The sequence below is a fragment of the Fundulus heteroclitus genome, chromosome 20 (genome assembly GCF_011125445.2).
Source record: "Fundulus heteroclitus isolate FHET01 chromosome 20, MU-UCD_Fhet_4.1, whole genome shotgun sequence".
In the NCBI taxonomy this organism is placed as follows: domain Eukaryota; kingdom Metazoa; phylum Chordata; class Actinopteri; order Cyprinodontiformes; family Fundulidae; genus Fundulus; species Fundulus heteroclitus.
In genome coordinates, this window is record NC_046380.1 from 27,109,218 (window position 1) to 27,134,043 (window position 24,826).

The window sequence follows — 24,826 nt, forward strand, 5'->3', positions numbered from 1 at the left end:
AAAATAGCTGAGTCAACAGCAATCAACTTGCACACCCAGAAGTGGCATTATCGTGACACTTTTAGTGCTTTGCCATGGTGTATTCATTGATTAGATAAAAAATATCTGATTTTACTTTTAGGATTATTAATTGGGGCCACTCAAAAATAAAATGATTTTAGTTACTTGAAAATTTCTTGTAGTGTCTCTGCTAATAATAAACCTTTCCTAATGCAGCACTTTCAATGTAAACCTAAGTTCTTGGCAGTTTCAGGGCAAGGTCAGTGCAACAAAGTGTTTATATTACATGTAAACTGACTGGTGACTGTTTACATGCTGGTTATAAAGCAATACCCACGTTAGACCGCCGTTCACGTGCATCCTTGTATCTAGTTCCAGTACAGCATGTGGTCAACTCGTGTTTTTACTTCTGTAATTGTCTTCTTTGCTCAGCAAATGAGGGCTGCAACGATTATCACCCCATGTTCTTCACTCATGACCGAGCATGGGAGGAGTTCTTCTGCGTCTGCATCCAGCTGCTTAATAAAACATGGAAGGAGATGAGAGCCACAGCTGAGGACTTCAACAAGGTCGGATATTAAGGACCCTTTACATTTATAATCGTATGTAGAGTAACGTGCCCTGCTTCAGGCCGGCTTTCACTATTTAGATTTAAGCTTTCTAAACCGTAAAACATATGATAACATTAAATACACTCACATTGCTGATGGAAACCTTTCCAAACAGAGCAAATGTGGTTTGATCCTGTTTATTTTGATTTGCCTATTAATTTTAGAGGTGGGGAAAATTAGCACTTTCTGGCAGTCATACACTTCAAACCGCCTCCTTCCAATTATCTGGCACTCCTTTTTTATTTGGCTTGAAACCACAGTGTGCGTCCTGCATGCTTTGAATAAAACCACACGTAAATCTGAATATTAAACCAAAGCATAATTAACGACCCAAAAAAGGAGAAACACTGACAAATAAGTCACCTCACCCTCTGCTGTGTTGTCTGGAGCTTAGAAAAGCTGTGCTCAAACAGCAGATGCAGTTGTCAGAGCGTTCTTTAATTATGGGTGCACAAGGTGGGCCGTCCTGGATGACTTGAACTTCACGATCTGTGGGGTTGCCCCTCACGTAATTGGTTCCAGCCCCGGCCCACGGTGACATCTGCACGCCGCTCATGCCGAGCAATTACACGATACGACTGCTTGAGAGCCACAAGGTGACCCCTATCAAAACCCATCAAGTGCAGATAAAGCGGTCTAATTTGTCTATGAGGCATCTTCTGTATCCAGTGACCTTCACTCGCGGTTCTTAATGACCGGTGAACACTCCAAAATCTGCCTCATGACACTATTTGTCCAGGCACAATGCCTCCACTTATATGCCCTTTTTAAACTTGCATTTTCATTGCAAAGAGACTCATTTCACATCTATCGCTGGTCTGCATTTATATACTTAATCTAAATTGGACCACTGCTTCTGGGGGATTAATATTTGGGTAGTGAGTAATAAAGTGAGTCTTTATTGCAGTAAAATGCAGGTGTACCAGAACACAGGTGATTTTCTTTTTTTAATGAAGCATTATTTTTTTTTATCTGTGATCTTTTTTCTTCCCTGAATAAATAAATGTGCCCCAAAAAAAGTTGGATTTTTTTTCAGTGTCAAATTATGTAACAGCAGTAAAAGATTTTCACACAGCGAATCGATGTGGGTGGCTTTGCATATGGTACTAATGATTGTGTTTTCCAGCTGTTTTAATACAGATTAACAAAAACTGTTGAGTTAACAGCTTGATTGTTTCATATTTATATGAGGAGAGTAGACAATAATTCAATATCAATATATATCACAATATAACTATTCAATAACGGTGATATAACATATCCTATACTTCAATATACATTACAGTCTGAGAATACAGCATTTATTTATATATATATATATATATATATATATATATATATATATATATATATATATATATATATATATATATATATATATATATATTAAATCTAATATTTCTAAAATGTTATATTGGAGGAGTTTTATAAACATGACAATTGTCAGAAGTTTTTTAAAGGCATCTGTTGTGGGCATTCTTGGTAGTCTTTCTGAGGCTTTTATTTTGTTTATATCAATATCGTAATTATATCGTATCGACAGATATCAAGAAATATATCATGATATAAGCAGAGTAAAACATGTGACAATTGTAAGGCTCTTATTATATAACATGTTTCAGTTCCAGTATTGAACCTGCTGTCATCCTTTCCTTCTGGTTCAGTAATGTTAGATTAGGTGAGTTTTCCTTTCTCTTTTTACACAAGGTTATAGTCGACTGAATGACCTCCATTTGATGGTGAAACGCGTGGATATGCCAGGTTCAGTAGAACAAAAGCAGTATTTCAGATCGCTTTGTATATTTTAATCATTTAACCTGAAAACATGCAATCTATTAGTCGAATTGACTGAATTAGGTTTATGGAGAGTTCACGTGTCAGGATTAATCAAGCTTTCCAACTTTATAGTCTTTTTTTCCGTTAGCCTTCATTATTTGTGTGTTACCCCCCATCCTCCCACCCCCCAGGTGATGCAGGTGGTCCGGGAACAGATCACCAGGGCTCTGGCCATGAAGCCGTCCTCCATAGACCAGCTGAAGAACAAGCTGCGAAGCCTCAACTATTCAGAGATTCTGCGTCTGCGGCAGTCGGAGAGGATGAGCCAGGACGACTTCCAGTCTCCACCCATCATGTCAGTCACCGCTGTTCATTTTTGTTTGTAGTTTTCACCGAAACAAAGCTCATTATGTTACAGTTCAACATCAAATTAAATCTGTGTGCTTTTTATTTTTCAGACGTTTAATAGAACACAGAGTCTGTCCACATGAATATGTTTTTTTTTTTTTTTTTCTTTTTGTCTGTTCTTCACGCTGTGCCGTGTTGCAGAGAGCTGCGGGAGAGAATTCAACCCGAGATCTTGGAGCTCATCAAGCAGCAGCGGCTCAATCGCTTGTGTGAGGGAAGCTGCTTCCGTAAACTGGGGAACCGTCGAAGACAAGGTACATGCAGGAGCGCTAGAGCCATTTATCTTCCTGCAGAAGTAGAGCTGGTTTAATTGATTAATGTTTTCTCTCTATCTTTTGCAGAAAAGTTCTGGTTCTGCCGATTATCTCTTAACCACAAAGTTCTGCATTATGGGGATTTGGAGGAGTCACCTCAGGGTGAAGTGCCTTTTGAGCTGCTAAGTGACAAGAGTAAGACACACTTTTGTTTGCTTCTGCCATCTTTTGTTCAGATTTCACCAAATTATTATTTTATACATCAGGTCGAAGGAGAAACTTCTACAATTACAATCAATCAATCAATCAATCAATCAATCAATCAATCAATCAATCAATCAATCAATCAATCAATCAATCAATCAAAGTTTATTTATATAGCACTTTTCAACAATCCATATTGGGCAAAAAATGCCTTACAAGTTAATAGAAACAAGAAGATGTTGAGACAACATAGATAAAATGTAAAATGTATAGTCAAGAAAATAAGAGGATAACTATTAATTAGTTTTTTTCTTCAGTCCCCGTCTCAGACATCAAGTCTGTGTTAACAGGAAAGGACTGCCCTCATATGAAAGAGAAGAGTGCTCTAAAACAAAACAAGGTACTAAAACGTTCATTTACATCAGTTCTTACATCTTTTGCGGACTGCTGACGTTGCCTTATTGCTGCTGGTATGCCTTTGTTTCCGTCAGGAGGTGCTGGAGTTGGCCTTCTCCGTCCTCTATGATCCGGACGAAACACTTAATTTTGTTGCACCGAATAAATATGAGGTGAGGTGATATTTAAAGGTTTTGTCTATGTCTTCAAACGTTTTTGCTGCTCGCACTCAGTTGGGAACGAGGTGGATCAAATTCTACCCTGTATTATTATTTTTGTTTTTGCCTTCATCTGGTTTCCTTTGGCGGGATGCAGGTAATGTGTGGAGATATACTGAACCTGAACACAGTCAGGCTGATTCATTGATGGGTTACCATCCACAAAGTGCTCAGAGTTTACATGTCCATCCGATTTCAGGGTTCCTGCACACTCTGGAAAGGCATGGAGGAGTCTTGAAATTGATTTCAGTATTTTCCAGGTTTGGATAAGTGAAAATAAGAGTATGGACAAGTATTTTTAGTCCCACACTTGATTCCCTATTCCATGTTCTATTGGATGTGTTCTTCCTTCCTTTCTTCCTTGTGTAGTTTCATTTTTCCTTACTTAACTCCTTCTTTCCTTCTTAGTGTAATTATTTATTTCCTTTTTAATTTTTTATTCTCTTTTAATTTTTCATTTGTTGTGTCCTAAACTCCTCCCTCCTTTAGAGAACTTAGGAGCTGTATTTTGTTCTGACATGAAAAACATGAAAAACTTAGAACTCTGGAAAGTTGGGTCTAGAAACATTGACTTTTTTTTTTTGCATAAAAGATGTGTAGGAACACTGTAATTCCAAAAAGTCTTACACATTGTGCCAACATTTAAATGGTGTGTTATGCTTGTGTTTAGGGGGATATCTAACGTTGCTGCACTATTTATTTATTACACTGATGTTTTCTTTGGCTTTGAGGATTTTACCTGTAGCACTTAGTCTTAAATGTAAAGAACATTACAAATAAAATGTATTATTATTATTGGTGTTTGTAGTCCACAGCTTTAAGAAAGATCTTTCTTTTATCAGAGAACAGTGTTATTTGAGCCGTGACATTAGTGTGAAATAAGCACCGGACATACTTTCATCATAGTAGAATAAACAGGAATCAAAGCGACTTGCTCCATGGCTCAGGTGTCTTGGATGCTCGAGACAGCGGCTAGAAGTCGCTCGGTTTAAAGACCAACATGTCCAAAGCAACCACTAGAAACCATTTAACTCCCTTAGATATGACGTTCCAGATGCTCTGAGGCCTTCAGAGCGAGTATTTTAGCGTCTTATGTGTCTCGTAACGGATTTACAGAGGACTCAAAAGAATGTGAAATTAGTCATTCCCAAAAAAATACATAAATGCAAAGGACATCCAAAACAATGATATGTCCATGTCTGGCTGTCTAAACAAGTTGACCCCTAGAGCAGACCAAAAAAGGCAAGAGAAGTCACCAGAAACCCTAACAGGCCATTCACAGGACCACAGCTGGCTCCTGCTGCCGGTGATAAAAAAATACGTCTGTATAAGACTGCACAAGTTTAACTTTCATGCAAGGTCTGCAAGGAGACAACCAAATATAGCACTCCAGGAAAGGAAGCTCATACCAACCATGAAACTGAGGTGGAAGAGGCATGATGTGGGGGTGCTTTCCTGCTGCAGGACCTGGTCAGCTCACCTTCAATAGAATCTACTATGAACTTTACTGCATATCAGAGGGCATTATAGGAAAAAGCAGCCATCTATAAAGCTGAAGCAGGATTGGCCCCTGCAACATGGCAATGACCCAAAAATTGTTCTCAGCTAGAAAACACATTTTTATTGCTATGTTTTGAGAAACAAGGTGAAATTCTGTCGTTTGAGTTCAAATAAATCGCTTTCTTCTCCAGGGACGAAAGAGACAATTATATCAGAAATCGATATTTCTTGATTAAAAAGCTGAATGTTTAATAGGATGCCTTAATTTGCTCTGGGGTCAGCGATATGACTGCGGAGGGTCTTCACTCACCAAAGCTCCTTCGTGTGTGCTTGTGTGTGTGTGTGTTCCCGTGCAGTATTGCATCTGGACCGACGGGCTGTGTGCGCTGCTGGGCAGGGAGATGGGCAGTGACCTGACACGCAGCGACCTAGATACTCTCATAAGCATGGAGATGAAGCTCCGCCTCCTCGACCTTGAGAACATCACAATCCCAGAAGCCCCGCCTCCAGTGCCAAAGGAGCCTAGCTCTTATAACTTCTCCTACAACTACAGCTGAGTCGTGTGTGTGTGTGTGTGTGTGTGTGTGTGTGTGTGTGTGTGTGAGTGTGCTTCTGTGTGTGCTCGAACGCCATGCATGTATATGTTGATAAAAGATACGTTTACTCATCCTTTGAGGATTTTAGCTGCTTATATTTATAACGGTTGATTTTTTTTTTCCTTCTTTCCAGAACTTTAAACACGTGTTTATGATGCAGTATGGTTGTCAGATAAAAAAAAAAATGTAATAATAGCTTTAAGGTGAGGTCAGAGTTTAAACTTTACTTATCAGCTGAGAAGCCTGGCAAAAGCGTCTTCATTTCCTGTAATTCACAGGTAGAAGTTAAATATGGCGGACATGGATCAATAGCTGCAGAGGAGCTGTTACTTTCCTGGTAAAAGCGAAGGTTTTCTTCGCTAAGTTAAGCCATGTGTGGAAGCCATGGCAACTGGGAATGAAGGGGCCACTGTTTCAGTTTTAACACTGCTGTCGTACTGCTCGGTCCTTCGCGTGTACAGTTAAAAAAAAAAAAAAATTGCTCTGCACTTTTTCTACCTTCTTGCCTCATTACTATCAAACCTGTTGCTACTGTAATTTGACGGCCAGGATGGTCAGCTTTCTCTGTTACGGTCCGATTCTGCAATGAAATGAGATGTCAATGTTATAGAGAAATGTACAGAGAGGGGTTCATTTCTTTTTTCTGCTGTGAATATCAAGATTTCCCCAATTCCTGGTGGTGAAACCTGCGTTCGCATTCCTCTTGAAGTCTATTTTATTTTTCTGAGCATAGCTGCTCAATTTGGCTAGCACATACAAAGCACATCTGACTAAATGTGGCAACTGTTGCTGGATCAAAGCTGTCAGTAAGCAGCTACCAGAACAAAGCAGAGTTTACACGCTCGGCTTCACCTGGTTTATCACTGATGTTGCCTGAATCCCCCACTCATCCTCACCTTTTTCTTGGCTGCTCTACAACGTCAACCCACAACAGGATAATTTAATCCACCAGATTCATTACATGATATACAATAGGGAATCCTTTTCCTGCTTTAGTCTGTTGTTGTTTTTGTATACTTGTCTGAGTGTGAAAGTCTAAAGGTTTTGTTTGTGTTGACATTTAAAGAAGTAAGTCAATGGCTCTTAAACTGTGGTTTCAAGGCCCCACCGGTGGTACAGTCTCTCTGACATGTTTTCACACCCCTGGCAAAAGGTCAAGTTTGTGTGACATATCAAATTGGAACTATGGAAGCACAATTTTTTCCATATTTTTATCAAGACATACAGTATATCATGTATATTTAAATTGAAATTAATGTACAAAAACTAATTACTGCTGCACCCTGCGATGTACTGGCGACCTGTCCAGGGTGTACCCCGCCTCTCGCCCATTGACAGCTGGAGATAGGCACCAGCAACCAGGGATAGACGTGTTAAAAAATGGATGGATGGATAATTACAGCCGCAGTAACCTGATTGGAAAAGTATGCACTACCATAAACATAGACTTGTATCACCGAAAGTTTTAACAATTTCTCAAATGGTGAAAACTTTTGGTGAATCCTCCCATTTTCTCTCAGGCTTATTTCTAGGCTCAGGCTTATTTTTAGGCTTTTCCAAAATGTAGATTTCCTTGTGGTAAGCTCATGCGATGTAAGGTTGGATTCACTGTGGTGCTAAATATTAAACTCCCTCTTCAGTTTTAGCTCTTTAGCTCATACCTGAAGGCTCTTGATTTAAAATGACAGGTGTTTTTATCAATGCATCTATCTATCTTCTATCTAAAGAAAACCCCAGCATACTGTGTTTTCCTGTGGGTGTGGTGTCTTTCTGATGATGCACTGTTTTTTTTTTTCTTGCCAAACTTACCTTTTGTAGTTGTGGGCCAATTATATGTTGGTTACATCAGACTGTAGCACAAATGGTGCATTAAACAAAGTTTCCCCCAAAGGTGGACACTCGGGCCTTTTTTTTAGCATTTGCCCCTACAGATTTTTGTTTTTTTAAGCTGAATTTCACAGAATATCTCACAGCAAAAGTGAAATTCCTTTTAAATGAGTTGTCATGATCTTGTTCCTTGAAGTGTCAAAAATCTGCCAGTTTGACAGGGGTGTGTACACCATTAAGAGAGACTGCTCTTTTTTACCAGTTAAATTAATAATTGAACATTGATTCAGAGCTAATAACCATTAACATAAAAAATACAAGTTTTTCTGGTACATTGATCAATGCTTCAAGCAGCAACTGAAAACAAATTCAGTGGAGGAAATATCTTATGAGAAACCACATTAAGTAGAGCTTTGCATTAATCTAGGTAGTGTGTATCTCTGTCATTTCCAAAGTCTAGTATCCCGTCTAGTGGTGAACCCGAAACGGCAGAAACTGTAAAAGAAAAAAAAGTTTATCCTTATGCCTGAAGTATGGCGGTACATAGAAAGCGTAGTATCGACTGAGGTGGTAATTGTTATAAAAGATTTCAAATCCACTGACTTAGGCGGGGACATATATATTTCTGTGCAATTGAAAGGTAATGCCTCCAATCAAAGTACCTGCAGCACATGTTTTATATTTTATAAAAGTCCTTACAATAAAAAATCTTGATCTGCAGGAAAGAAAATGTAAAATTGGTATCAGTGCCATATTCTATACATCAGTGCCATATTCTATGAAGTATTTGGACTGGTTTAATAAACAGTTAATTAGAGTAATACAGTATCAATAAGTTACACAGCATAAATGTATACTATATCCACATAATTACGTTCTTTGTTAAACAACTGTTTAATTATGCTAAATAGCATTTTTTATATATATATATATATATATATATATATATATATATATATATATATATATATATATATATATATATATATATATATATATATATATATATATATATATATATATATATTCCCCTCTATGTGGTGTATATATGTAGAACAGGAAAAAAACATGTTATGGTTAAATGACTGATATTGGATGATGCCGAAGTAAACTGTCATGAAACACTGATATTTCAAATAATTAACTGTAACATCATAAATGTACAAAAAATAGCTACTGCTACATCATGTTGGATATAAAGTAGGCAACGTTTAATAGGGGGTTTTCAGCTGACGTCACGCTCACGTGACTACTCAGCGCGTCCGCCATATTGGGTGGCAGTCGTTTCGCACCGTTGACCTGCATTGTATGACGCCTTAGGCAGTATTGGAAGTGAACAATGGGGAAAACGTGTTTAATGGTTGGTTGCACGGCCCGTGGAGGTGGAGATCAACGCTCTTTCTATCGCCTACCAGCCGTAATAGTGAATCAGTGTGAAAAAAAAAACAGCTGTCTGAACAACGCCGTCACCTATGGCTGACACGGATATCCAGGTCCGATTTGGACGGTGTTAAGCTGGAATACGCCAGAGTCTGCGGTGCTCACTTTGTCACAGGTAATTAACTGTTAAGTATTTAAAACATGTAAGAAGAATATATTAATAATAGGGCTTGGGCGTTATGACTTATTACTTTCCGCGGCTGTCGTGTTTACTGCCTCCGCCGCCTCTACTGCCTATTACTACCGCATACTGTACTCCCTCTCTCAGCCGTGTTTCAATTTGATTAATTTCACCTTAACTTGATTTCAACCATGGTAAACCGTTGCTGTGTTGTGGGCTGTAACAGCGCAACACATGATCGCCATGGGAAAAACATAGAAACAGATTAATTTTCCACCGCTTTCCTGCCTGGAGGCGCAACCACGGAGAACAACTGTTAGTGATAACAAAGAGTCGTCGGCTCGCTTGGATCGCGGCTGTAAGACCGAACATAACTTTCCACAGTATCCCGATGTCAATGAGAGTGTGTTCTAAACCTTTGAAACACATAGCAGCAAGTTAAAAGTACATTACATGCGCGAGTGGTTGTTAGCACTAACGGTTAGCATGAGCCAGAGCCCGTCTGAGCACAGCTTACCTTTGAACGAGTTACAGAGATAACAAAGAGATCGTCGGCTCGCTTGGATCGCGGTTGTAAGTCGACCGATCATAACTTTCCACAGTATCCCGATGTCAATGAGAGTGTGTTCTAAACCTTTGAAACACATAGCAGCAAGTTAAAAGTACATTACATGCGCGAGTGGTTGTTAGCACTAACGGTTAGCAGCTACTAAACTAGCATGTACCAGAGCCCGTCCGAGCGCAGCTTACCTTTGAACGAGTTGCTGTGTTCCCACTGTTTGCTGGCTTTATGATCTGCAGCTCCTACCGGCGCCAATACGGTAAATACAACTTAATTTTGCGCTGGTCATTGTTCTGCTTAAATAATTAAAGCCGTGAGCGGCGTCGATCGGCCTTGCAGCCAAGCGCCTTCGCGCACCGCCCGCCGCCGGCTGCCAGCCACCGCAGAAGCATGCGACACATTTGCGTCGGATTGTTTACATTTTTACCATCTTATTAAAACTCACCCGTACACGTATGATGGCGATTTCCTTGATGTACATAACCAGGTGTGAACTGGTTGTGAGCCTCTAGACCCTTGTAAGCTCTCATTTCCTCAAGAGTGTGCAGAGGGTTTTCACCGAACACCAGGTAATGCATCTGGATTACGGCTAAACAAGGCACCGTGGAGGGCATAGGGGTCCATATGGTCGATCACGGAACATTTCCTCAGATATACGTCCTTATCTGGTCACTCTAGCGTGCTGGCGTACTTATCCATTCGCGATACGATAATACGTGTACGACAACTAGAGATAAGGAAGTGTGCCACCCAATATGGCGGACCAGAAGTTGGCCAGTGACGTCAGTGAAAACCCCCTATTTTGTTTTTAACATAAATGCTACATTAGAAAATCATTGTAGCAGAGTGGTATTGCATTTTTGCAATTTAAAGCATGGTGCTTTGATGTGGGTTTCGATCATAAAAGCTTACCTCACAAGTGAAGGATGCCACTTATATTTCTATTACCTATTTAGCAGTTTAACACATTAACTCACACTGCAGAGACTAGGAGATGTAAGGAGGTTCTTTCTATTCTACTCATGGAACTGTGCTTGGCAACAGAGTCCTCCAATAAAATTCATGCAAACCGTCCAAAGACCAGAGAAACTGAGCGGTGCTCATGGATCACATGAACACAGGGTTACATGGTTTATATCAAGCGTGGTTGTTTGTTGTCCCTTTCTATTGCTACGCAGTTGTTAGTTCTGTACTTTTATCTTGTACCCCTGCTACTGTTTGTTAATGCACCATAGAATTATATTTTTGTAAATTACCTGATTGTCATTAAAGGGGGTATTGATCTAAGAAAGGGTTCCTTCACAATCTGCTTTCCAGTTTTTCCAAGTCCTTAATCTGTACGGAAAAAGTAAAATGTTTGTTATTTCAGGCTTTATTTTGCTGTTTGCAATGTTAAAAAGCTGAAATTAGGGATTTCTAAAAATTTAATTCTCAAAGAAGCGTTTTCAAAGAAGAGTATTCTATTTTTTACATATTAAAGTAGAGCATTGCCATATTTTTATGTTGAATTTAAACCTTTTGGGAGCATTGATAAGTTTGAAAATATGTTTTTATAAAAGCAGAGAATTTGTTTTTTTTCCCATATAAGCAGTTTTACTACTGTATTTTTCTCACTATAAGGCGCAAAATGTGGTGCGCCTTATCTGTGCTTACTGACCAATTCTATGTGGTACTACGCACTAAAAAAATCTGTTAAAATGTGTAAGTACTACTTTGGTTAGCAACGAAGCCGCTCCGCTCAATGGATATTCGGAGCGTTACGGTACACAGTGCTGTCTACAAGACTGCCTGACTGTAATGTTGAAACTGGAAGTGCATTCATGTATGGCAGCCCGCAGCCGGAGTACGCGCTACCAACAATAAAGTAAGTTAATTCAATATAAAAGTTAGGTTTATTTTGGCTTTATGTTAGAAACAGGGCAGTGTAGTCCAACTGCTCTGTCCTCCTAACAGAGTCGGATAGTTCTTCCTTTCAGGAGAGCTGTGTACCCTAAGGAGTGGAGTGATATTACACACTGGGGAAGAATGTTTTATGCGCCTTTTAATCCGGTGCGGCTGATGTGTGGACAAAAACACTGCATAGATCAGTTAATTCACAGTCTTTAATATTTAGACTCCTCCACTAAACTCAATATGTAAACAGGCAACACATTATCCAATGGTTTTTCCCTACAGTAAACTTTCTGTTTGTAGGTGAAAACTTAAACTTGGAAATATAAATCTGTGAAAGCAGAATCTTTAAAGTGGAAATGTGAAGGAGCCCTGTCTGAGAGCGTCTCTGCTGTGCTCATTATGTACTGAAACAAATACATTATATTGTTTAGTAATGCCACCATCCCCAGAAACTACTGAAACTATGATGTCATCTTGTAATAACAATCCATGTAACCGTCGATGCTAAATGGGAAAGAGGTAATAAAGTGTGTGTAAAGATTTGCTTTTTCTAAGTTTTGCTTTAATCGGATTTTGGAAATTCAAGTGGTTAAAAAGGAGTTGTGTTGAGTTCCTATCAGTGTGGTAGAGGAAAACGCAATCAAACTTTAAGAAGTACATTCCCACCAGTTGAATGTGTGCTGTGTAAAAGATGCAATGGGCTCCAGGCCTGTGTGTTAACCAAATGTTTTTCTAATTATCGTGACTTAGTGAAAAAAGATGACTTGGTCTTTCTTTTATGCATTCATTGTGCTCTGAGCTCTCAGAGTTACCGTCCATAATCAAACCAGTATTTAAACTAGTTGACTGTGTTCAGACATCAACTACTGTTGCAACAAATAAAATTAATATTTTACAACAACTGGGGGACTCTTGCCTTGAATGAACAAAGATTTTAGATCTGGTACTCTTTTACATGACTTATTAAATGTATTTACACTATGTTGTGCTACTAAAGAATAACAGAGTTATATAAATATTAGAATATCGTATACATATAGATCATTCTATGTATATACAGTAATGTCTTGCCTTATTGAAGAATTGTATTATGTTTTGTCTGAATAAAGAAGTCCTAACTAATGCTTGAGGTGTTGGTTCTTTAACACAGAATTACATTACCTTACAAAAGTTTTGATTTCCCTTGACAGTTTTTTTTACATATTGTCATCTTGCAAACAAAACGTCCAATGCACTGTCCTAAAATGTTACATAATAGACCAAAAAAAAAAAGTAATGCATACTTATGAAGTGACAGGGGACATATTCATGGCTTTGAGTGTTCTTCCAACTAAAAATCCTTTACACAACTACCCCTAAATAAAAATGCATCGCAACAAACTGCGTCCAGATGCTATTTAATCAGTGGCCAAGTCAGCATCATGCTGTTAGGAGGCTTTTCTTCAGCAGGGAATGGGAATCCATCCCAAACTGACCACCGTTCACTATAATTATAGAAGGAAATCTGTGAGAGGCTGCAAAAGATTTGATATTGGGACAGCAGTTCACCTTCTAGTAAGACAAAGTTAATACAAATACAAATCGTGTTCATGTGTTAGAATAGCGTAATCAAATCAAGACCTACACCAAATTGAGACTCTTTTGAAAGATATGAGAGATGTTCTCCGATGATCTCCATCCAAAGTTGCTTTTAATCAGCCATTTTCAAAATAAATGACAAAAGCTGGCAGCCACATACTTCTAAAGACTTGCAGCTGTAGTTGAAGCAAACGGTGGTTCTATAAAGTATTGACTCAGATAAATCCACACCAATTAGTAATATGATTGTAATTTTCCTTCTGCTTTTCCTTTCACATTTCTAAACTACTTTGAGTTGGTCTATGTGATAAACCCCACTAAAACACATTGGAAGGCAAGGTCCTAATGTGCAAAAAATGCGCAGATGATCGTAATGAGTGCAAATTCTTCATCAAAATAGTTTATTGCCCTGCTGGCTGGAACAATGTTCATGGAGAGACTATTCCGAAATAACTGCTGCTGTTACTGTATGAGCCCTCAGCAATCTTAACTTGGATAAATTGAAAGTCCAAACCTTTGATTTAATTTTTGTTATTGTCCGTTTTGAAAAAAGAAATCTCTCTTATAACTAGGCAGTGACAGGGCTGCTATAAAATCAACAGAAAGTACAGAAGCATAGCCACTTCATTCGAATAACTCAGTGTTCTTAGTTTTATATTCCACCCATCTATTGTCTCCACCAGCTTTTCCTTGCAGGGTGGAGGGGTCGCTGGAGATGGGCTCTAGAGGTCATGAGGCGAGAGGCGGAGTACACCCAGGACAGGTCAGATGTATATTTGTTTAAAAATTTGGTTTGTAATTTGAACATTGCCTATTTCTTACCTTGACATGTAGCTAACCAGACAACTCAAAATCCAGCTCTGATAGGATGGAAATTCGTTATCTACTTGGGTTTGGGATATGGAAATTTGGCTTCTCAGTTGCCTCTCAGTTACATTCCTCCTCCAGCAGGGGACATACTGTGTCCTTTGTTACTAAGGAGGCATCAAATGTCTTAGGCCATTAGTATTCTTATTGGTTTGGTGGAGAAACTAAGCCTTGTGGAAATTATTTAACTCAATTCTTAAACACCATTTTACAAATACAACGCCCTTTCAAAAAAGGATTTTCTATGCATCAAAACAAATTTTTATACAAAGAAAATACAAAAGATATATAACTAGATGCAAAAGATGTAATTTGTAAAGCACAAAATAGTCACTTTTAAATCACTTTTATTTTAAAACAGAGTGTGGGATGTTGTACCAGGGATGAGCTCACCATATGCAAGATGGACGTCGCCGTCCAAGAGCAAAGCAAAAGCGCCGCGTACATCAATCTCTTTGACTTAAACTGTCCAAACAAGCAGAAAGTTCATTCAGCGCCCGTCGTGGTGCAGATTTATCAGCTTTGAGAAAGTATGCTCTAGTCCGTGGAAACATGTTTACAATAAACAGGACAAAACCCCGGAGGTCTGAGCTGCTCTCTTCTGTAAATATCCTTTCCTGAAATGTATGAAGCTCTCTTTAGTCTCAGTCCAGTGGTCATAGGCAGCTCAGGCTCAGTTGTTTCACCTGCGTTCAGCAGGAGTATGATTGTCCAGTTTTATTTCCCTGGCAAGGGGAGATAAGCAATCTTTACAACACATCTCAACACAGAAACAAAGTAAATATATACTTTATGCTTATATAAAATAAATACAAATCTCTTGTCGCATCACAATCTCTGATTCCTTCACTTGTCTGAGTGCTAGAGTGTATATTTCATGTTCCATGTTATGGATGTGTGCCAGTTTATCTTGTCTGCATTGGAATGGGTATAAATATCTCAAATGATATAATACGATGCCAGCTTCTCTTTTGTATCTGTTTCATCTTCATTGCCCTTTTTCGTCTTCTGAGCGATGATAACAGTTTTTGGACTCTTAATATCCACACAGAGGGCATTGTGGTGCTTCCCTGCTTCCTCACCAGGTTGGGTGTCCCAGCCCTGCACCGCTAGCAGCAGAATATAAGCAAGAAGCAGTAGTGTGACCACAATGGAGGTCAGCTCTGGGTTGAGCTGCAGACCAGGCTGAGGCTCTGGCACGTCCTTGGTCCTGAACGACACACACTGAGGCTTTTTGCTCTCCCCCATCCCCTGGTTGGCATGCTTCCCGTCCTCACTGACTCCCAGATACAGACACACTCTGTAAAATGTCTCTGCCTGCAGGTGAGTCAGGTTGAAGCTCTGCGTGCCGGCAAGAACGCGTGTGGTGTACGTCGGCGTGTGGGAGTTGGAGTGCACGGCCTGCCAGGATAAGCGAGTGGAGGGGAGGTTTTGTCTGCTCTGCCAGGACAAGATAGCATAGTGTTCTCCAACCTTGTTCAACTCCAACCTTGCATCTACTCTGACGGCTTGAAATTTCTTCGGTTTAGTCACTACCCCCCTCTTTCTGTTTTTCCCTCTGTTGTGCACTCCTACCGTTACACTGCGTGTATCTGCTCCTAATGCATTCTCAGCCACACAAGTATACAATCCTGCCTCTCTGGGGGTAATCCTGCTGATCTCTAGAGTTCCCTCAGGCAGGAGCTGGTAGTGTTTGAAGACCTGGCAAAGGGTATCATTTTGGGCTTGTGGGTGCTGAAAACTGAGGGCAGATGTGTGGTTAAAGCCATCAGAAGTTGTGTTTCTACAGATTGCAGAAGCTGAAAAACTTTCTGGTGTACTGTTTGCTGAAGGTCCAAGTCTCAGGCCAGAGGGGGTCACCCAGTACAGTTCAGGATATGGCTCCGCAAGTGCTCGGCAGTGCAAAACCAGTTTCCCGCCCTCTTGAACCCCAACATAAGATGGAAGGGAACTGGCAGGAATAGTTGGGAGGCAGGATGCAGACATCTCTCCAGAGGAGACCTCTCTTACCCTGCGAGCTCTCAGTTCGGGAGGTGCAGAGCACAAGGTCGCCTCGGGTTGAATGAAGCGCACCACCCTGGCTGCTTGGGTCTTCTTTTGTGTGACCCTTTCAATGCGAGGATGAGAAGTGTCCCTGGCGGCCCAGTGGAACAGGCAGTCACATCGCAGTGGGTTTGAGTGTAGGCTGACCTCCTGAAGGCTTGGCAGGGAGAGCATGATATCCTGGTGCAGAGCACTTAGAGAATTAGAGTTCAGCATCAGACTCTCCAGTCGGCTCAGCCTGACAAAAGCATGAGGATGAATATAGGACAAACGTGGGTTGTTGGTGATCTCAAGTTTGGTAAGCTCTGGCAGGTTCTCCATAGAGGCTTTATCTATAGACACAAGCTCCTCCATGTTGTTCAGACCGAGCTCTTTTAGGTTCACCATGTCTTTAAAGTCCCCAGTCTCAATCAGTTTGATGCGGTTCTTGTTCAGATCGAGGAACTTGAGTCCTGGCACTCTTTTCAGAGCTTGTCTTGGTACCTTAGTAAGATGGTTGTCGTAGAAGGAAAGGCTTTCCAGTTCTTCAAGCCCTTCAAGTGCTTTTTCAGCCAAAGCTCTGAGACCCATACCACCAAGTACAAGGCTTCGTAGGGATGTTAGGGCCACAAAGCCCCTCTCCGGCAGAGCCTCCACAGGGTTGCCCCCCAGCATGAGAACTTCCAGCTGAGGCAAAGCCCTGAACCACCGAGGGTCAATCGTTGTGAGCCTGTTGTTGTTGATGTGAAGACGGCGAAGGGAATCAAGGCCTTTGAATGCGCCGGGTGCAACCAAATGGAGGTTGTTGTGGCTGAGAAAGAGCTCTTGCAAAGCTGACAGTGACGAGAAAGAGGCTTCTGGAAGGTGACTGAGATGGTTTTCCTCGAGGTGTATGGACAACAGAGAAGGCAGGGAGGAGCTCTGGGTTATCATTCTAACATGACTAAAGCGGTTCTGCGAAAGGTCCAAGTCAGTGAGATTGGGCAGCCCATGTAGTACTGCAGTGTCCAGGGCTGACAGCAGGTTACTCTGCAGGCGAAGAGTATGGGTGTTCAGCGGGATGGGCAAGGGGAGCTTCGTCAGCAAGAGATTGTTACAGTCCACTGTGGGAGCTTCATGGTAGACAGAATCAAGGGAGAACCACGGCTTGATCTGACACACACATCTCACTGGGCACGGAACATACCACGGCAGTGCAGGTGGCAGGGAGCCCACAACAATGGGCACGCACATACCGCTAAACACATACAAGAGACAATGTGACTGGAGGAGAGCTAAAGCTGGCCTCATAATCCTCTCAGGAGGTGATTCAGACAAGGGGAGGAAGACTTTGTTATGGAGATGAGGGATGAATCATTTGGACTGGAGACGTGTGAGCAAACGGTAACCGTAGAGAAGAGGATAGGGTTTCACCACTCATAGCATAACGTTAAGAGGTATTTGTTTTGGAGAAATATGAGAAATGGTAATGTGGATGTAATAATTTAAATAGCTCTTCTGTACAACGTGTGACTTTGCAGTGGCAGTGGCTGTCGGCTGATGATGGTGTTCGTTTTCAGAACGTCGGTCTCAAGTCCTGGCTGCAGGTGGACGACTCATTCCTTGGGTCACTGTTTTCAGAAACACAAGATAACAAAAAGATTCAGATAGTCCTATTTGAAAGTACTGTTCTGAGCATTTGCTCACTTCAAATCATCAAACAAATTGCCCCACCAGTAGACTCAAGGAAATAATTAAAAAAGAACCTACATCATGCCCTGATCTAAAGAAACTTAAAACATATAAGAAGTCATTGACATCTGACAATCTGCAAAGGGTTACAATGCCACTTTCTTCATCTGATTTAGGACTTTAACTGGGAAGTCGGTATGTTGGTCTGGGGCTGCTTTGCTGCTTTTGGACCCACACAATTAGCTGTAATTGACAGAACCATCAATTCTGGTTACTACTAGAGAGCAGAATTGATGCCATCAGCAGCACAGCAATGCAAAAACTAATGGCTTGCAGTGGACTGGCCAAAGTCAGGACTTGAGAACAATGTGACTGAGAAGATGTGGTGTGACCTGAAAGGCCATTTTTGCTTATAAAAATTCAATGTGGCTGAGTTGAAACAATTCTGGAAGGAAGAGTGGGCCAAAAACACCTTTACAGAGATGCTAAACTCACTGGCACATTTTAGATACCTTTCCCTCTAATAAATTATCAAATCAACATTTAAAAACTCCAGTTTTGTATTTGCTTAGATTACCTTTTGTTTGATATTAACCTGAAACAATTAAACAAACACAAAAAAACAACATCAAACCTGTAAGGGGGCAAATACTTATGTACACCACTAATTCATAAGGTAATTTACATTTTAACATCATACCACATTATCTGCAAAGCTTTCAAATGACATTTGGAAGCTATAACATTTTGCTAAAACAACTTTGCAGTTTATCTCCTACACAGTTTAAAAAGGGGTTTTTGAAGCTGCAAACCCATAAATATACATATTCTCTACCACCTTGACCAATATTAGAAAAAAAATCAGTTGGAAAAGAAAAAAGTCTGAAACACAAAGAGATTTAGTCTTCAAAGTCAATTTAGACAGAGGTAGAATAGTAGCACATAAATGGGGGCCATTGTAAAAGCTACTTGACTGTAATTTAAGAAAATGGTACTGGAGTAAGGACAGAACAAATGATCTTTGGTGTTATTCTCAAGTAGGAGTGATGAAATCATGCAACATGTACTTTAGTATAGTTTCAGTCTGAGTGTAGCCTCTCACAAAATGTTATTCATTATGAACCATTAAAATTAGACCCCAAGGATCTTTTGTATCATTAGTCTTCTGTAGTTAGAATTTTAATCGGGACAGCAGTGCGAGTTGCTGCTGCTGAAACGAAGACACACACACACACACACACACACACACACACACACACACACACACCAGCGTTACATCAGCTTTTGGCAGGCTTTCATATCAGGAGCAACTTAGTATTCATATGACAGAATTATCATTCTAACAGATCATTGATGTTTGGCAGCAATCAATAGCAGCCCAGTAATTGACTCACTTAGTTAAAAAAATTATTAATGTGCCCTTCTCAACCTTATCTCAACATCACATTTTAATAGGAGGAACCAAAGCAAAATATGACATGATCTTGACAGCGCTGTTTCATTAGAAGCAAAACATTTTAGTCTTTAGTCACTTTTATACGTACATGTCACAAAGGTTTGCTTTTGTTGTTTCTGGTTAAATTAAACGTATGCTGCTGTTGTTCCAAATTGCACACAGAACTGGAATAAGACAAATAACTATTTGTATCAAGAGATATGAAAAACCTCATACCTTTTCAATAACGTAAGAGCCCTGCAGAATTGAATGTTCTTGCCTCAGCTGTTGTACACTCTGAGGACATTATGTCAGTATGTAGATTTATGCAAAAGCCGTCTGGATATTATTCATGAAATCTGAGGAAGTGAGAACAGGAAGATCCTGTCATTGTTTTGTGAGGACCTAAAACTAAAGTTACTCGCCCTTGGGCTTGGTGATGAAGTTGTTCAGGTGTCCTTTCCATGTCAAACTAGATGAAAACCTTCTGTGATACGAAAGCTGTTCACAGAGTCATCGACAAATAAAGGATCATTAGTTTACCTTAACTTGTTGAGAATTTATTCTGTTTATTCAATGGATATGACATCCAGGTCATTTTAGGAGGAGACGTTGTTAAAATTGTCTAACTTTCAAGCTTCTATACCAAAATGTTTAAGACACAGTTATAACATTATAGTTATAATATAAACCACAGCTATGCTACAGTAAATATCCAATGCCCTGTTTACACAACAACTATCCATTGAAAATAGGACTTTTGCTGCTTTTCTGTTAGGCAAGTTTATTTATAGAGCACTTTTAGTGCAATCTCAATGCAACAGTAGAAACTAGAAAACTGTGTAATTCCCACGCTGTGCCACTAGTGGTGCCATGTTCTGTGCATATGTTGCGCATGCGTACTGCCTAAAAGCTGCCGCAGCTAATAATTATTTGAGATGGCAGAGAATAGCGTTTTCTTGTGGACAGACGAAGAGGTTCAATTGTTGCTCAGTAACTTTGAATTATACCCGAGCCTAGCTGTGGTAAGAAGAGCCAGCAGCCATAACAGTACTGTGCTATCTGTAGTTTTTAAAATTGTAGTCAATTACTATTTCTATTGATTTCTGCCATACTATGCACGAATGCGGTGTGCTTTGAGACAGAGGCTAGGCAGCAGAGCAGTTCTTTAGCAAAGGCTTTGAACTGCAGGTACATTGCTGCTTTTGACTGCTAATATCTGACCCTGAACAAAAACAACGCATTGTGTACAGCTTCAAGTACACATGCAGCACTTACACATGCAAGTAATGAGACCTCTGTGCTTTTGTTTTTGAGTGCAATATTTCTGAATGCAGTATGGCAGGGTGCTGGTTATCCTGCCACTTCACCATTTTATTATATTGCTGTTTTGACGATCTTTTCATATTCAGCTTTTCAAGCTCTGAAAAGGAGTTGTCTTCCATTGGACTTCTTTTTTTCTTTTTTTTTTTACAGATCTTGTATCAGTTCGTGACCAGGCTGATGTTTCCACCTGCTTTGACAACTGAGGATCAAATGTAATTTTCTAATATCAGGTTATGTTACAATAAACACCATTTACCAGCAAGAGGGCACTTGGGGTGATTTTGGTTTAACTGGCTCACATGGGGGTTTAAGTTTAATTCAGTAAATATATCTGTCATCGCCACTTGCTGGTGTAGCATAGGCCTTACAAAATGTTGTGATTGGATTGATTTTGATAAAAACACTGTGATACCTGTGATATAAAATCCCAAAGACAGAACCTCAGGTAGATTACAGTAGTCAGACTCAGTTTAATGTTTAAACGTGTTCCTTTTCAACTACTTGAAAACAATACAGATGGTTATAACCATACAATATATCCCCTCTGAACATCACTGAACCTCTTCTATAGAAAATAATCACATAGATGTAAATATGTAATGTAAATTATACAGTAAAATGTAACGACTGCTCGCTCCATTTGTGCAGTTTATGTTCCTGATTGGTGGAAATGTATTTTTTTCAAAGCTTTGTCTCAACCACCAAACTGTTTGCTGGTGGTTGAGAAAAGGGGAGAATGTTTCTGTCAAAGTAGAAAATAATTTAAAGGTAATCTTTAATGATGATGTATGTTTAGAAAATGATATAATTTAGGCAGAAAAAAGCTGGAGCTATTGTGACTGCTGTGTGTTAGCCAGTTTATAGTGTGAGCTCTAACAGTAAAAAGGAGCAATTTCATCCTCCTGAGACTCATCATACCCCTCCATCATCCACTCACTTTAATCTCAGCTCATTCATCTTTCTACATGCAACCTGCTCAATAATGGATTTGTCATTTAATTTTGATCCCCTCTGCTTTTATCGCTGGTCCTGGAAAGCTCATAGCGTTTACGGGCTTTTCAGAAAAGCAAAATCATGTGCTGATAAGTGCCAGTAAAGTGTTGCCTTGTCGTTTAAATTGTTCATAAAAGTAGACTAAAGCAGATGTGTATGACTCAGCTGCTACCTTCATAAAACAGTGAAATATTTTACGATTTGGATAAATGCAGCATATTTCTGCTCTAAGGGGCCGTCAGTGCTCAGCAGACTCCTCTGAGTCAAATTTCTGTTGAGACTTAACATTCAGCTGTAGAAAAACTCAGAGACTGTCCTCAACATGACTTGGCCCGTTTAAAGAACTATAAAAAGGAGTAAGAAAAGAAAGCTCTAATGGTCATTTGGTGAATGTATCTTTAAAGATCTATCTTAATTGAAAGTGTGATTAAGTGTGAATCGGGGGCATCTCCATAAGGTTTTTCTAATGGGTGCTCAGATGGGAGCTAATTATGATCTCGGAGTAGCATACCAAAACCAGAACCAAAGCACATTTTGAGGAATTTTGCTGAGGTTCTGCATGTTGCTCTGATGATATGAGACTCACAGGGGTGGCCTTTACCCCACCCAGCTCCCCACTTATGGTGCCACGGATGTTCCTTCCCTGCAGTCTGGCTTTTTAGAGCAACTTTGTGGATCAATATGCTCCTTCGCTCAGGGGTCTCCAGCCTTTTGGCCCCGGGGCCGCATGTGACTCAGCTGGGCCGCATGTGGCTCAGCGGGCCCTCCCCAGCGGCTCCTGATAACTTTGGCCCAGAATATAAGGTAAATTAAAACTAGATTTAGCAGTTTTCCTAAGTCTTGTCATGCAGTGTTTGCATAAGCATTTTTCACATCAAAATCACGCTATTGGTGTTTTTTTGTTTGTTTTGTTGTTGTTGTTTTTTATCGTTATGTCGTAAACTTTGCGTTTACCCCTTTATTCCCTATAAATATGAATTTTGAAAAAAACAACACAAAATCTTTTTACAAAAAATCGATTTTTATTTTCTGTTTCCCAAAAGAGAAAATAAAAATACAATTTAGTAATTTATTCACTTTATTTAATTTAGTTTATAAAGCAAACACATTTTCTGGAGTCGTCGCTTATAAAAATTGAGGAGCTATATTACTTTCATATGGTTGTGTAGCTTTTGCGGTACTAGAAAACCTCATTGGCCTGTAAGGTCTCTGCCATCTCATTCATCCACGGGGGTTGGCTCCCCGTGGATGAAGACCAAAGTTTTTATGCTCAAGACCTGTGGCCAAGCAGTTGTTACCTGGTAATAACAATAATAATAGTAACAGCTATCATAATCCTTATTATAACCATTAGATTAAAATAATATTTTTTCTTTTTTCACTTGTTTTGGGTTTTTCAAGTTTATTTCAAGCTTGTTTTAAACATTCCTCACTCATACGTCCCAATGTAGATTGTTTCTTGTAACATGCCTGCTCACAAAGGCTTCCCCTTAGGTACCAATTTAGGAAGAATATCTGTGTGATTGACAAAGATGATGTCAAACTAAATGAGCAAAGAGAACTTATGAACAAATGCCTCAAAGAACAGTTAAAATAATGTGTTTATTTTACATGTTACACAGAAACTGTAACCCCTAAAGACATAATTTGGTTTCCATCTTTTCCCACTCAGCTCTACATTAAGTTTAGTAGTGGGATAATTTGATGATAATCTGTTGTAATCTCCGAGCACTAACAGAAACCTAGTGGGCTGAAAGTACATGATAACTATTAGGATCAGTACTAACATATGTTCTCCTCGGGTTCTTTTCTCTGTGCAATTCAGGATAAAGTCGGAGGCAAGCGGAGAGAAAATGGTGTAAAGCGGAGCTGCATGTATGAAATGTTCCTTGAGCATTTGGTTTATGTGGGCTGTGCAGCTCGAGCACAGAGAGTCTGAGCAACAGGGCAGAAAGAAGAGCAGGAAAGAGGGATGGTATGACAAAGATAAAGGAGCGGGATGCAGATTGAAAGAAAAGAGAAGAAGAAAAACACACACACACACATTGCTGTGGAGCTGAATTTGCCCCAGCATGTACACACACACCCTCTGACACAAACATTTATTTTCCTACAAGCCTCTCCATTTGTTTCGCACACACACACCTGCTGTCATCTGCTTTAAGTGGCTGCGCATGCATTCGGTGCTGCATGTGTGCATGCCTCTGCGCGTGCTAGGATGTCCTCCAAGCTAAAAAAAAAAAAAACAGATTTCCAGCCTCTTACCGCAACACAAGCAGTGACTAAATCTCTCTCTGTCGCTTCTTCTTTCTCCATTTGTTCTCGGTCTTGTCTTTTTTGGATGCTTCATATACCAATGGCACCTCTTCTCTTCTGCCTCTCCCCTCTCTCTCTGTCACTGTCTGATGTTTGTTTATCTGATAAGATTTCTGAAATATCACTTCCCTGGCTCCCGCTCTCCGTCTCTGGAGCAGAGAAGAAAATTGGCACAGACTGAATCTCTTTCTCCGTCTATCCCTCCAGCTAAAGAGGAGATGAGGTGTGTTCTGCAGCAGCGCTTCTCATCTCTCCTTCTCTCTCTCTCTTTCTCTCTTACTGCCTGCCTGACTCTCAGCCTCTTTCTATTTTCCAATTTCACAAGCCAATAGAAAACCTCTTGTTTTGATAACAACATGCCATGTTTTTTTTGTTTTTTTTTTTTTTTCTGCCGGATGAAAGGTTTGCTTGGGCTCTCAATAGCATCCTGAATGCACACTGAACACCAAGCCGCAATGCTGGATCATGCATACAGTATAGACATAGAGGAAACCAGGAGATAAATACCAGTTTAATTATAACATACAGTACATGTAAATCCCAATGAATTGCAATATAATCCAAAAATTGTTTTCAGTGATACAGATGAATTACTGAAACATACACAATGGTTCAATACTGAGAGTGCACTTCCTTCTCCCAATTGTGATCATTATACTTTTCAACTGTTGAAAACTCAAAATCTAGATTTTACTAGAGATTAAAATATTATGCAAACCCGACAATAATTTGATACTGAGTTGTTATTGTGGGACAATGAAAGAATGTCTTATATAGTCTTTGACCATGTTATGGCATATTAATGGAAAGTT

At 39.9% G+C, this 24,826-nt stretch overlaps 2 protein-coding genes across 6 annotated transcripts in view; one reads left to right on the forward strand and one right to left on the reverse strand.

Annotated features, from left to right (window-relative positions):
* Window positions 1–6,441, forward strand: part of elmo2 (engulfment and cell motility 2) — a 33,842-nt gene extending 27,401 nt beyond the window's left edge. For all 5 annotated transcript variants that reach the window (XM_012874906.3, XM_012874909.3, XM_012874908.3 and 2 more), the window contains 7 exons: window positions 433–569; window positions 2,579–2,742; window positions 2,937–3,049; window positions 3,137–3,244; window positions 3,571–3,653; window positions 3,745–3,822; window positions 5,724–6,441. In XM_012874906.3, coding sequence (XP_012730360.2) covers window positions 433–569; window positions 2,579–2,742; window positions 2,937–3,049; window positions 3,137–3,244; window positions 3,571–3,653; window positions 3,745–3,822; window positions 5,724–5,924 — 884 coding nt within the window. In that variant the 3' untranslated portion in view covers window positions 5,925–6,441. The remainder of the gene's footprint in view (window positions 1–432; window positions 570–2,578; window positions 2,743–2,936; window positions 3,050–3,136; window positions 3,245–3,570; window positions 3,654–3,744; window positions 3,823–5,723) is intronic.
* Window positions 6,442–14,581: 8,140 nt separating this feature from the next.
* Window positions 14,582–24,305, reverse strand: lrrn2 (leucine rich repeat neuronal 2). The gene is made up of 2 exons (XM_012874904.3): window positions 23,964–24,305; window positions 14,582–17,883 (listed from the first exon to the last, which is right to left on the reverse strand). Exon 2 carries the CDS (start codon window positions 17,561–17,563, stop codon window positions 15,191–15,193), a length of 2,373 nt encoding a protein of 790 aa, XP_012730358.2. The 5' UTR covers window positions 17,564–17,883; window positions 23,964–24,305; the 3' UTR covers window positions 14,582–15,190.
* Between the last annotated feature and the right edge of the window lie 521 nt (window positions 24,306–24,826).